Raw genomic sequence first — 13,194 nt, 5'->3', positions numbered from 1 at the left:
TCTTATTCTTACTATTTTAGAATAAAAACATACATTTGATTCCAGTCTGTAACAGTCGGTGTAATTTATGATACTTGTAAAGGTTAGCATTGTTTTTTTTTTTTTATTCAGTTTTATTCTCTCAGTCGCGTTCACGATCCCACCCCACCCTTATTTTTACATATTTCCTACAGAGTAAAGTCACAAGTAGAGTGCAGAGCTTCCCATGTACTGATGGCCAATGGCCAAAGTGCATTCTTGCTCCAATGTAGAACTGTCGTCATGATCTGAGTTCACTTCTGTTATAGAGCATCTTTATATGAAAACAGCAGTGTCAAATCCGGGGTGTCAAATGCGGGTAGGGTGGCGGAGGGTGGTATCGTGAATGCGGCTGAGAGAATACAACTGAATAAAAAAAAAGAAATAAACAGAGCTAACCTTTACAAGTATCAAATTACAGCGGCTGTTACAGACTGGAATCAAATGTATGTTTTTATTTTAAAATAGTAAGAATAAGAGCAACTCACTTCTCAAAACGGACTCGTCCGGGATCGAACCCGTGAAATTTTGATTAACCGTTAACAGTTGATACCATTGCGCCACCGAAGCGGTTGCAGAAAATGCATGTCAATGTAGCACCCTAATGCGGGTTCTTTTTCTGCAGTTATATTTTTGAATAGAACCGCACTTGTTCCGTTTTATTTGTACCTTTTGTGAAAGTGTTTCTTTGATATTTGGAATTCAATTATTACTAAAACATGAAAAAAAGTTTCTGTTTTAACAATGTGTTTACATAGATCACTGTAGACACGGAACACACATGAAATGCATGTGTTCCAAATAACGATATAGTATTTATAAAAGGTGTAATTTTGCTTGACTTCTCACTCTATACAACTCTAAGCAACTGACACGCAGGTAAACAGACTTGACCTGAGAAAACTGTGCGGGGTGGGGGATGGAATAGCAGGCTATTTGCTGCTTATCGACACCTTTACAGGACAAATGACGCTGATGGAGAGGTGCGAAGCGATTTAAGGTGGGACGGATCTACAAGTTTTTTCATAGGCTCTGGTAATTCTAGTGTTAATCCAAAAATAGAACTCTAGTAGTTAAGATAGCAACACTGAGTGCAAGGACAGTTTATCATTAAAATAATAATAATTAATTAACTAATTTAATTTATATACCGCTTTTCTTTCTACTCAAAGTTCTTTTCATTGAGAGAGGGGAACAACTTCAACCACAACAAAAGTGTAGCACTCATCTAGATGATGCGACAGCAGCTATTTTGCACCAGTATGCTCACCACACATTAGCTATTATGTGGTGAAGGAGTGAGAGGGATAGCGAGTTAGAGACAGGAGATGATTAGGGGGCCAGAATGGAGGAGGCCATGATGGGCAATTTAGGGTGGACATCAAGATACACTCTGCTCTTTATAAAGGATGCCCAGGGATGTTTAATGTCTAGAGAGAGTCAGGAACTCAGTACCATATCTACAGCACAGTGTCCCAGTCACTGCACTGGAGAACTGGGATCCACACACAGACCTCAGGGTAAGTGTCTCCTGTTGGCATCACAAACACCTCTTTCATGAGCAACCAAAACTTTTCTTAGATGGTCTCCCATCCAAGTACTGGCCAGGCCCAAATATACTTAGCTTCAAGCTCATAAACTGTTCTGAAATGCATGTGTTATGGCTGCCGGGAATAATAATATCATCTCTATTATTCAACACAGAATTAGTAGCACTGTGGTTATAAGCTTACTCTTGCTGTTCATCAAGATTTGCATACCTCTGAAAAAAAGGTGGGGTCACTCACCGTTAAGGGGCATCATCACTCTAAAATACTCCACCCCTTCCAGTCCCAAACAATATAAAGGTGTACATTTTCAGAAGGAGGTGTCTCAGTCTTGACCTGAGCCTGCTATAGGACAGACCCCTTAGAAGAAAGCCATCGGAGTCTTTGAATCTTTTTGATTTATATCCTGTGCTTACACCATTAAGTGCCTGTTTTTTTGCTGCCAAAGCCATTTTTTGTCATTTTTGTTATTAAATTGGATGGACAGGTTGGCGCCCCACCTTTTCTTTAGACTTTGTCAGTCACTTTTACCCAAAAATATTTAAAAAAATAATATTGCTATTTTAAACTGTATCCGTTGTCAATTTGCCATGACCATGTAAATGTGCATGCTGGTTTTCTTTAGTTATCTTCACTTTCAGCAACATTTTATTCATGTGTCACAGTGTTTAACACTAGAATTACCAGAGCCTACGAAAAAACTCGTAATTCCGTCCCACCTTAAACTGCTTCTTGAATCCCTTCACACCTCTCCAGCGTCCTTTGTTCTCTAAATGTGCTGATAAAGAGAAGCTAGGAGCAGCCGGCTATTCCATCCCCCACCAATTTAGAACGTGCACGAACTTCTCCAAGCTCACGCCTTGATTGAGTATCTGGGAGTGAAGTGGAGTTTTAGAGTGGAAATAATAGACCGTTGTTTGGAACACACGCATTTCATGTCTGTTCCGTTTCTACAGTAATCTGTGTCAACACATTGTTAAAACAGAAACTTGTTTTATATTCTAGTAGTAGATGACAAAATGTAGGCATAAACTATATAATGTATGAAGCCTGAAGTCCAAATAGCAAAGAAACATTTTGACAAGAATAACACAATTGCACTTTTATTCAAACATATAACTGCAGAAACAAAGAGCCGCCTTAACATGCGACACTGACACCAGTTTACTGTAACTGACTCCGTAGTTCAATAGATTCAGCCCCCGCTTGGGAATCAAGGGGTCACGGGTTCGATCCTGCGCCCCTCCGTTTTGAGAAGTAAACCGCTCTTAGTCTTACTGTTTTAGAATAAAAGCATACATTTGATTTCAGTCTGTAACAGCCGGTACAATTTATGATCTTTGTAAAGGTTAGCTTTTTTTTTTATTCACTTTTCACTCTCTCAGTCGCGTTCAGAATCAATCCATACAACCCCATCTGACACGGCTGTTTTCACTAAAGATGCGCTATAGCTCTGCAGTGTACCACGATGCATACTAACGCCCCCCCTGGTAAAGACCAGTAACTTCGGCGCTATATGCAATCATCAGACACTCCCCATCTGCCCGTGTCGTTCAAACACAGGAACATATATTGGTGTAAAAGTATAACAAAAGTGCACTTTTATTCAAGTGCACTTTTTCCATCGCCTTTTCCTGTAAGAAGCAGTGTACACACTTCTCTCTATGCTGTGGTTTCTATTACACACCTGAAAGAAAGAGACAATACATATGAACATATTCAGCATACAGCTACATGCGGGGACTGGCAGGAACACTCAATAAAACTGAATAAAAAGAAAATCAAGTGACGGTGAGATACGAAGAAGGCAGCTTCGCCAGTGTCTGTGTGTCAGAACCGGGTGGGGGGGCGTTAGTATGCATCGTGGTACAACGCAGAGCTATAGCGCGTATGTATTCTGTTTCTTTTGTACTCCAGGGCACGCAGAGGAGAGAATAGTAAAGGGCAGTAAGTTTGGCGCTATATGCAATCATCAGACACTCCCTATCTGCCCGTTGTTTTGTTATACTTTTCAATACTTTTTATACTGCTCAAACGGGCATGCTCAAAAAATACACGTGTAATGCCACGAAAAGTGCACGCAGAAACTTCATTTCGCAAAAAAAACAAGTGCACTTTTATTCAAAACTACCTGTATAACCGAAGAAAAAGAAAGCAAGTTACAGTAGGCGATTGATACGACAGCTTGCATGGTGCAATGCTAAGAAGTGCAGATTTTCATTCCGTGCTATATAAAATCATCACATTCAAATATTAACAGTTCCCACACACCCAAGGACCGTCCTTCCTACATTTACGACACGTGTACTTGTTGCAGTTTACACAACTCTCTGTGCTATGGTTCCTATTACACTGAATGAGCACCTGACACTGTACTTTCTTCCCTGGGGGAAGGTCCCGCATCAGAGAATTTACAGTTCCTGCATAAATTCACACCCGATCTGACGCTGTTCGTTTTCAAATAATATTGCATTAGTGCGATTATATTTTCACATATATTGTCTCTTTCTTTCAGGTGTGTAATAGAAACCACAGCATAGAGAGAAGTGTGTACACTGCTTCTTACAGGAAAAGCGATGGAAACAGTGCACTTGAATAAAAGTGCACTTTTGTTATACTTTTACACCAATATATGTTCCTGTGTTTGAACGACACGGGCAGATGGGGAGTGTCTGATGATTGCATATAGCGCCGAAGTTACTGGTCTTTACCATTCTTTCCTCTGCATGTCCTGGAGTACAAAAGAAAAAGCATACAGCAACATGCGGGGACTGGCAGGAACACTCAATAAAACTGAATAAAAAGAAAAATATGTTTGAATAAAAGTGTAATTGTGTTATTCTTGTGAAAATGTTTCTTTGCTATTTGGACTTCAGGCTCATACATTATATAGTTTATGCCTACATTTTGTCATCTACTACTAGAATATAAAAAAAGTTTCTGTTTTAACAATGTGTTGACACAGATTACTGTAGAAACGGAACAGACATGAAATGCGTGTGTTCCAAACAACGATCTATTATTTCCACTCTAAAACTCCACTTCACTCCCAGATACTCAATCAAGGCATGAGCTGAGAGAAGTTCGTGCACGTTCTAAATTGGTGGGGGGATGGAATAGCCGGCTTCTCTTTATCAGCACATTTAGAAGACAAAGGGCGCTGGCGGAGAGGTGTGAAGGGATTTAAGAAGCAGTTTAAGGTGGGACGGAATTACGAGTTTTTTCGTAGGCTCTGGTAATTCTAGTGTTAACCACCACGTTGCTTTTATTTGATGATTTGGTCCAAAACATCATTGAACTTTATTGATTAACTGATACATAACTTTACTGATTTAAATTTAAATTGCACTCTACATGGCAGCATATCTAAAAACATTAAATGAAATTACCTTTCCTGAGTTTATAATGATTACTCAAAGTTTTCTTTATTCATGTGTTTCATGAATGCACTGTGACATGAAACCTCAATATGCTACAAAACCTTATAATCAAAACACTCTTGTAAAACAAATCACAAAGACTGACATTCATTTTGAAGTGATGTATTGTACCCAACTCAAAAAAAAAACATTTATATGTTGTATACGTATTCCAAGGGTTTATCTGAAGAAAAAAAAAAACAAGTTTAAACAGACATACAGCTAACTGAAGTAACATACAGTGGACCCTTGACTTAAGAACTCAATTAGTTCGCGAGGGCTGGTTGTAACTCAAGTTGGTTGTAAGTCAAGACTATTTTTCCCATAAGAAATAATGGAAATACCCATAATGCGCTCCGAACCTCCCACAGCAACACTTACTTAACCTTTTCATAATAAAAAGGGTTGTATAATGCGCATAATTTACCAAAACACCAATAATTTTTCTAATGTACTAACCAAAAAGTTATAAAAAGTGCCTAGCCTAACAGAAACAACAATTTCATACTGTACTCACCATTTAATTTGACATCTTTGGGCTGCAGGAAGGGAGGAGGAGGAGGAGAATGAAACGGAAGGTGGTTATTGTTTAGAAGGAGCCTCCTTATGCAAATCTTTTCTTTGTGAAATTGTCGAGATGGTGGATTTCGACATGCTGTACATATTCGCGAGATCGGTTACGGACACCACTCTCATATTTCCGCACAATTTCCTTCTTCTTTTTGATTGTGATCGCTGTTTCTCAAGTTAATAATGACATTAGTCGAGCACTCAGTTCAAAGCTGGCCATGTTGTGAACTGCTGTAATAATAAACTCCAAAGCAAGCCGGTGCTGACTCAGCCTGATGACATCATCATGTGCCGCGCCAGCCCGCTAGCTAACATCCCTTAACAATCACTTTCTTTACCTTCGTTACCTTCTCTTCCTTCCTTAGCAATTATGCGTCTTGCTTGCCATGGTCTTAGTGAATTATATATATAGACTAGCAAAATACCCGCGCTTTGCAGTGGCGAAGTACTGCCTTAAAATTTTTATTAAGAAGAAAATTAAACCTTTTTAAACTGAGGAAAAATATACCAATAATTATTTGTTAAGGATCTTTTTGTATACCACATTGTCATTTCGGCCCTCCAGTTGTAATATGACCAAGCTGTGCGCTGAGCTTACTCTTGAGCATGCAATGTACAGTTGGCCATGTGAAAAGTAATCTTGTTTCAGATCTCACAGCTTGGATTGCTGCTGTCATAATCGGTTTGAGTTTCATGGTTTGTTTCAGTTACGACAGTATTTGCAGGACTTGTGTTGAAGTGACATTCGGCATCTGTCAAGCGTTGTAAGCATACAACCGGTTTCATCGATAACTTCACATCCAGCTTTTGAGAGTTTAAACATTCATAAACATCAAAGTGTCTACTACTGAAATCGTCACCTGTGAATCTAAGATGTTTAAGAGGCATTGACGGTTGTCCAAAGGTGTAAAATATTTGGCCATTTCAGTACACTTGAAAGCGCCAACCAAACAATTCAGCGGCAGCCATCAACTCACATGCAGAACCATAGGTGAAGGGCTTAAGCATTTCACTGTTATAGTGCTCCTGTGTAGTATAATTATCTCCTGTACCGTCATCAGTTCACACCTTGAACCTGTCCCAGTCGTTCAATACATAAAAACAATGTTCCTCCGGATATCAAGAGTGAGCCTGATATGGCCGTGCAATATGTAACAAAGAGAATGGAAAAGGGAGTTGCCATCTCCGGTAATGGAAACCAGTCGGTAAGTGACAGTTCTTTGATTGATGATGATCACCTCGATAGACATGTTAATAGGGGTATGGTTGGAACGATAAAGGAAATGGGTACCTGAACAATGTAAAGTAAGTCTAAAATATCTACACCATAACCATAATTGTAATAAACGGACAATAAAACAGCGGATAAGCCATGGATTAAATAAAAAGGCTGTATTTATCAGCAGGGAGACATGAATCCTGTGGTGAAGCAAGGAAGAGAATATAGAGACCGAAGCGATGGACGGCCCTATATAGGCAGGCAGCCAACAACGTGGAAGGCGTTGGGATGGGGGACTCAATGCCGCCTCACACGGTGAACGAGCTGCAGGCTATGGACGTATATATGTATGCAAGTAGGATTCAGTTAGTGCTGGGAACCCGCGTACCAAATTTCTTGAAGATGGGCCCACAAGTAACAAAGACCGTTGGAAAGTTCAATATGGCGGCCGACAGTGGCGTCATACCACTGATATAAGTACGTACATTGGTTTCAGTTAGCGCAGGGAAGCCGCCTACCAAATTTCGTGAAGATGGGGCCATAAATAAGAAAGTTGTTGACCGTTACGCCTAGAATTTCGAAATGAAACCTGCTTAACATTTAGTAAGTAAGCTGTAAGGAATGAGCCTGCCAAATTTCAGCCTTCTACCTACACGGGATTTGGAGAATTAGTGACGTTGGAAAGTTCAATATGGCGGCCGAAAGTGGTGTCATACCACTGAAATAAGTACGTACATTGGTTTCAGTTAGTGCAGGGAAGCCACCTACCAAATTTCGTGAAGATGGGGTAAGCCTTCTACCTACACGGGAAGTTGGAGAATTAGTGACGTTGGAAAGTTTAATATGGCAGCCAACAGTGGCATTAATACTACCGAAATAAGTATGTACATCGGGTTCGGTTAGCGCAGAGAAGCCACCTACCAAATTTCGTGAAGATGGGGCCATAAATAAGAAAGTTAAAAATGGCGGACGTTGTCGACCGTTATGACCATTATGCGTAGAATTTCGAAACAAAACCTGCTTAACTTTTGTAGGTAAGCTGTAAGGAATGAGCCTGCCAAATTTCAGCCTTCTACCTACACGGGAAGTTGGAGAATTAGTGATGAGTGAGTGAGTCAGTGAGGACTTTGCCTTTTATTAGTATAGATAAATCACTGCACTGACCAAAATTACGTCCACAAACACATGTATCTGGACTCCGACTGACGCTTACGAATGCTCTCGGGTGTTTGTTTACAATCGCACAAGCGGATACACGTGACCGAATTCGGGTCGTAATGCAAGATGTTAGTCGTAAATCATGTCAAGCCGGTCATATGTCAAGGCGTCGACTGTATATGTGACTCTGAGATTGGATAAAGAATGGTTTGGTTAATAGCATTCACTCAGTCAGTATCTAAATCAGAATAACTGTTGTCTGGCTTCTTCTTTTTTCGACTTCTGTGTTCAGACAGTAAATTCAAAACAAAAATTAAGATGAAAATGTGTCCTCAATTGGCCTGTGGTCTCTCTTTTCCTTCCTGATGATAATAAATCAACAGTTATTAATGCTTATCTGTAGGGTCATGTGGAAACAGTGCCTATTCTGGCAGCACTGGGTTTAAGGCAGGAAAACAGACACGAGTACATCTAGGGCTTGCTCACACAAACAAACATGGAGTAAACTTGGAAACACTAGTTAACCGAACATTGGGGGATGAGACTGTTAAACTCGGTTACCAGAAATAAGACACATGCAGACACGAGGAGAATGTGCAACAGTGCATGGGATTCAAACCCAGAACTCTCGATCTATGAAGTTCTAAATACTGCATTACCACACTTTACACATATTGGTGTAAATTATTCAACAGTGAAGAAAATATTTGTAATCTTTCCATCTATACTTCTACTAGAGCTTATAGTCTACCCTGATAAAATTCGAGTTATCTCTGATCTTAAAACCCACATGGCTATCCTTACTTTTACAGAAATTTGTGAACATGTACTATTCACTGCATTTCACTGAGTCAAAACTTTTCAAAGCTTTGGCTTAACTAATGACGAATATCAGCAAGCACTTGACTGTCAATAATATTTTATTGCTCAATTACAACATTAGGTGTTAAGTTAATGAACCTTGTTGCACCATTCTCAAACTTCACATTTGTGAAATGTTTAAACTATTCATATGCAGACACGTCATAAAAAGTGTGTCAATAAAGGTGTAAAGCATTAATACTATTACAAAAATTTGAAAAAAAGCACTTGCTGAACACAAAACGTTATTTTAGGCTTTTGTGAAGATCTCCTACTTGAAAGTGAAAAGGCTACTCATTATGCCATGTTAATTTATTATATGATCAGTTGAAAGATTTGAAGATGATCAGTTAAAAATTGTCTATATATTTGAGACTGAGGTGAAGTGAGTTATAGAAAGGCTTGAACTTTTATAATAACAAAGATAGAAAGACCAGTAGCTTCATAATGTGTTAACATTTTTTGTAATAATATTTTTATATAAATTTTCCTTCTGAGATTAATTCTGATTGAGAAATTAACAATAATGCCAACCATACCTTAATATCAAACTGAAGGTATCGCTTATCCATCTCTCTGGAAACCACACTCTCTATGACTTCCACAGGAACCAGCTGGAAACAGTCATAGGCTGGGCAGAAGATATTATGTGCCTCTCCTTCCTGAATCTTCATGTTTAAAAACCTAACATGCAATAAAAGTTAAAATATTGATCACTAACCATAGTTTTCCAATTTCAGGTTTACGTTCATTTATTTGAGCTTAATTCCTAAGTGATTCATTACAATACTGTATAAGCAAATACACTGCCATCAAACTATGCTGCATATTAAAGTCATTAGTGCAGTGAAAAAATTCAGAAATAGGAATCAACATACTGTATTGTGCATTTTATACACCAGGGTTGTGCAAAGTCAGTCCTGGAGGGTCGCAGTGGCTGCAGGTTTTTCTTCCAACCCAGCTGCTTAATTAGAAAACAATCCTTGCCAGTAATTTAATTTCATGGCTTGTTAGTGATTTAACTCTGCCATATCAAGTCATTCTCACATCCTAGACTTTTTCCCCCCTTTTTAAGGATATCATCCAAATGATTTGACGTCTAAAATGAATGAGTAATTCTCAGTCCTTTACTTTTTTCTCTTAATTTTCCTTCCAAGTATCTACTTAAACCAAATAGTGCACGATAAATACACACACGTGTAAGTCGAAACAAACTAAATGGAGGACTGCTGCTTTAATTTGTCATTTGCTTCTTATTGCTAATAAGGAGCAATGAAAAACCGAGAATACAGTTATTTAAGACTAAAATAAGCAATAAGCGTCCAAAACCTTAACGAGCCAGACAACTAAAATGAAGCAGAAATGTTACTTGAGTAATAGGTGGTTCTTATTAAGCAACTGGGTTGGACCAAAAACTTGCAGGCACTACAGCCTTCCAGGGCCAACTTTGCCCACCCCTGTTATATACCAATCTCATGATGTCAAATTATTTGGTAAAAGCCCTAACAAAAAGAACTGAGAAAGTGCTCCTAATAATAAAATCACAAGATCAAGCTGGGTTTGTTAAAAACAGATAGCCATTGTCCAATGTTCCCCAAATGTGTGACATACAATCCACCCTGTAAGCAACTGCAGCTTCCAGATGGTTTTATTATCTTTGGGTGTGAAAAAAAGCATTTCATAGGGTAAAATGGCATGTATTTGGTTTGTTCTAAACATTTGTGCTTGGATTTAATTGTTTTTTTCAAGTCTAGGAGCCTCAGTAATGGTAAACAATATAAATTCAGTTTATTTCTCATTACAAGTATGGAACACAACAAAGCTGCCCACTATCATTAATAGACTTTGCAATTGCTATCAAACAGACAGAAACAATGGGAATGATAAGGGAAGAAATGAAACAAAAATATTCCTTTATGTGGATGACATACTTTTATTTAACACTGACCCACAGTTATCATCTCTGCTTTTAAAAATGATATAAATTAAATGTTTTATTCAGTTAGCTCACCAACATATCACACTGCACTTATAGATTAGTTTAGATAAATTGAATAGTGAGAAAACTTCATTTCTGTTGCTTGATAAATAGGTGGTCAACTATTCAGCTCTCTTTAGCAGGAAGAATTGTCAGTGATAAAATGAATATCATTCCCAAACTCTTTTCTTTTTTGAGCATTTATTAAAACCTTTTTTAAAAAAAAAAAAAAAAAAAAAAGCATGATTCCAATGGAACATTGTTTATATGGAAAGTAAAGAGGCCATATACTGCAAGGATGACATTAGAAAGATTAAAAGCACAAGGTAGCATGGTACTACTGTGCTCTGTTACAAATATTCATAATTTGAAACAATGATAAGAAGTAGAAGGTCCTGAAAATAAACCTGCTTGATTGGTTCAGGAACAAATCTAGCACAAACTCCTCCTTATGTACTCCAGCCATCAGTAAATTTACTGGCAATAAGATTGTGCTTTATCTGCTGATAACATGGAACCAATGATGGAACCAATGTAGTAACATTGTAAGGCAGGGGCGCTGTAATTAGGTGCCCCATTAAGAACCTTTCATTCCAGCTCTCCCTTAAATACACATGATTTTGTTTATTAGTTTAGCACTCAGAGATATTTATATTAATAACCTGTAAGTATACTTTGATTAAGTCTGTTATAAATATGCAATTCCTCTAATATATGAAAGTTACTATTTACAAGTTAAGAAATATTTTAAAATTAATCTGCCAAAATTTTCTAATTCTCAAAAAATGTCCACACTGAAAACATTTTAGATAGTAATGACAAGAATATCGGCATTGCTTCCAGACTTTTATCAATTAATGTTATGTTACTCACCAGTAGACAATTTAGGTAACACTGGGAAGACGCCTCCCTAACAGTATCTCAGGCAAAGAGTGAAATTCAAATATTTATAATACAAATTTTTCAACAAACGAAGCAATACATGCTATAATTAATCTTAAAACTGTACATCAGACACACCTCTGCTAAATAAAACAATCTAAAATATATCAGGGTGTCACGCTTGGGTCACAGATTTGTGATAATACGTCTGCGTTAACGTGTTCAGAACCTGGTCGATGTTTTACTGTGAAACTGTAAGGTTGTAAGCCCAGAAACCATCTCATGAGGCGAGAGTTTGTATCTTTCTGTCGGTACAACCACTGAAGTGGAGCATGATCAGTTACCAAAGTGAAGTTTCGTCCCCACAAGTAATAGCGAAGTGCTTCCACAGCCCGCCTAATTGACAAGCATTCTTTCTCAATTGTAGAATAATTACGTTCCCTAGGAAGTAATTTCCTACTCAAATATGTGATTGGATGTTCTACTCCATCAAAAATCTGTGACAGGACTGTGCCCACACCAAATGCACTTGTGTCTGTTTGCAAGATAAAATCTTTTGTGAAATCCAGGTTCCTTAGAACCAGGTAATAAGATAATGCTCTTTTTAAATCGCTGAAAGAACGTTCTCAATTTTCTGTCCACAAGATAGATTGTTTTTTTCTGCCTCTAGTAAGTTCTGTAAGAGGAGCAGCACTATGTGCAAAATTTGGAATGAATCTTCTGTAGTAACCAGCAAGCCTCAGAAAAGCGCGTACTGTGCACGTTTCTGTGTCTCGGGTAAGCAAGCATTTCTTCTATTTTCCTTAACTGTGGCCTAAGTAAACCCTTGCCGATAGAATAGCCTAAGTAATGAGTCTCGGACATGCCCAGTTTACATTTCTTAGGGTTAGCAGTAAGGCCAGCCTGTCTCAAGCTTTCAAGAACGGCTTGAAGGCGCTCTAAGTGTGTTTTGCAATCATTGCCAAAAATCACGACATCGTCAAGGTATGCCCTGGAATATTCAAAATGAGGACACAGGATCTGATCCATCATACGCTGAAAAGTTAGAGGCGCCCCGTGAAAATCAAATGGGAGTCTTGTAAATTCATAAAGTCCATCAGGAGTCGCGAATGCTGTTTTCTCACACCTGCTAGCCTCTAAAGGCACCTGCCAATAGCCTTTCGTGAGATCTAGTGTGGAGATATAGCTCGCTTGACCCAGTTTTTCCAACAGTTCATTGACACGGGGCATGGGATAAGCATCGAATTTAGAGACCTTATTCAAGCGTCTGAAAATCGATGCAGAAGCGAACCGAACCATCTTGCTTTGGGATTAATACGACCGGGCTTTTACTTTCACGAATTACACCCAATGTCAGCATCTTTTTTACCTCTTCACACACAATATTTCGCGCTTCCCGAATCCGGAACAGCCGCATCTGTACGCGAACATCAGGTTCAGTAGAGATTTTATGTTTTGTAATGTTAGTCTTGGTAAATCTGAAAAGACATCAGTGTTCCGTTCTATCAAAGATGACAGTTCTGTCTTTTGGGTGTCAGTAAG

At 38.5% G+C, this 13,194-nt stretch overlaps 1 protein-coding gene across 8 annotated transcripts in view; it reads right to left on the bottom strand.

The window, feature by feature from the left end:
* Window positions 1-13,194, bottom strand: part of LOC120515645 (ankyrin repeat and IBR domain-containing protein 1-like) — a 445,503-nt gene that overhangs the window by 88,330 nt on the left and 343,979 nt on the right. For all 8 annotated transcript variants that reach the window (XM_039736854.1, XM_039736855.1, XM_039736857.1 and 5 more), the window contains one exon: window positions 9,332-9,476. In XM_039736854.1, coding sequence (XP_039592788.1) covers window positions 9,332-9,476 — 145 coding nt within the window. The remainder of the gene's footprint in view (window positions 1-9,331; window positions 9,477-13,194) is intronic.

The sequence above is a fragment of the Polypterus senegalus genome, chromosome 15 (genome assembly GCF_016835505.1).
Source record: "Polypterus senegalus isolate Bchr_013 chromosome 15, ASM1683550v1, whole genome shotgun sequence".
NCBI classification, from domain to species: domain Eukaryota; kingdom Metazoa; phylum Chordata; class Cladistia; order Polypteriformes; family Polypteridae; genus Polypterus; species Polypterus senegalus.
The sequence above is the reverse complement of the archived record's forward strand: the minus strand, read 5'-3'. Positions and strand labels throughout refer to the sequence as shown.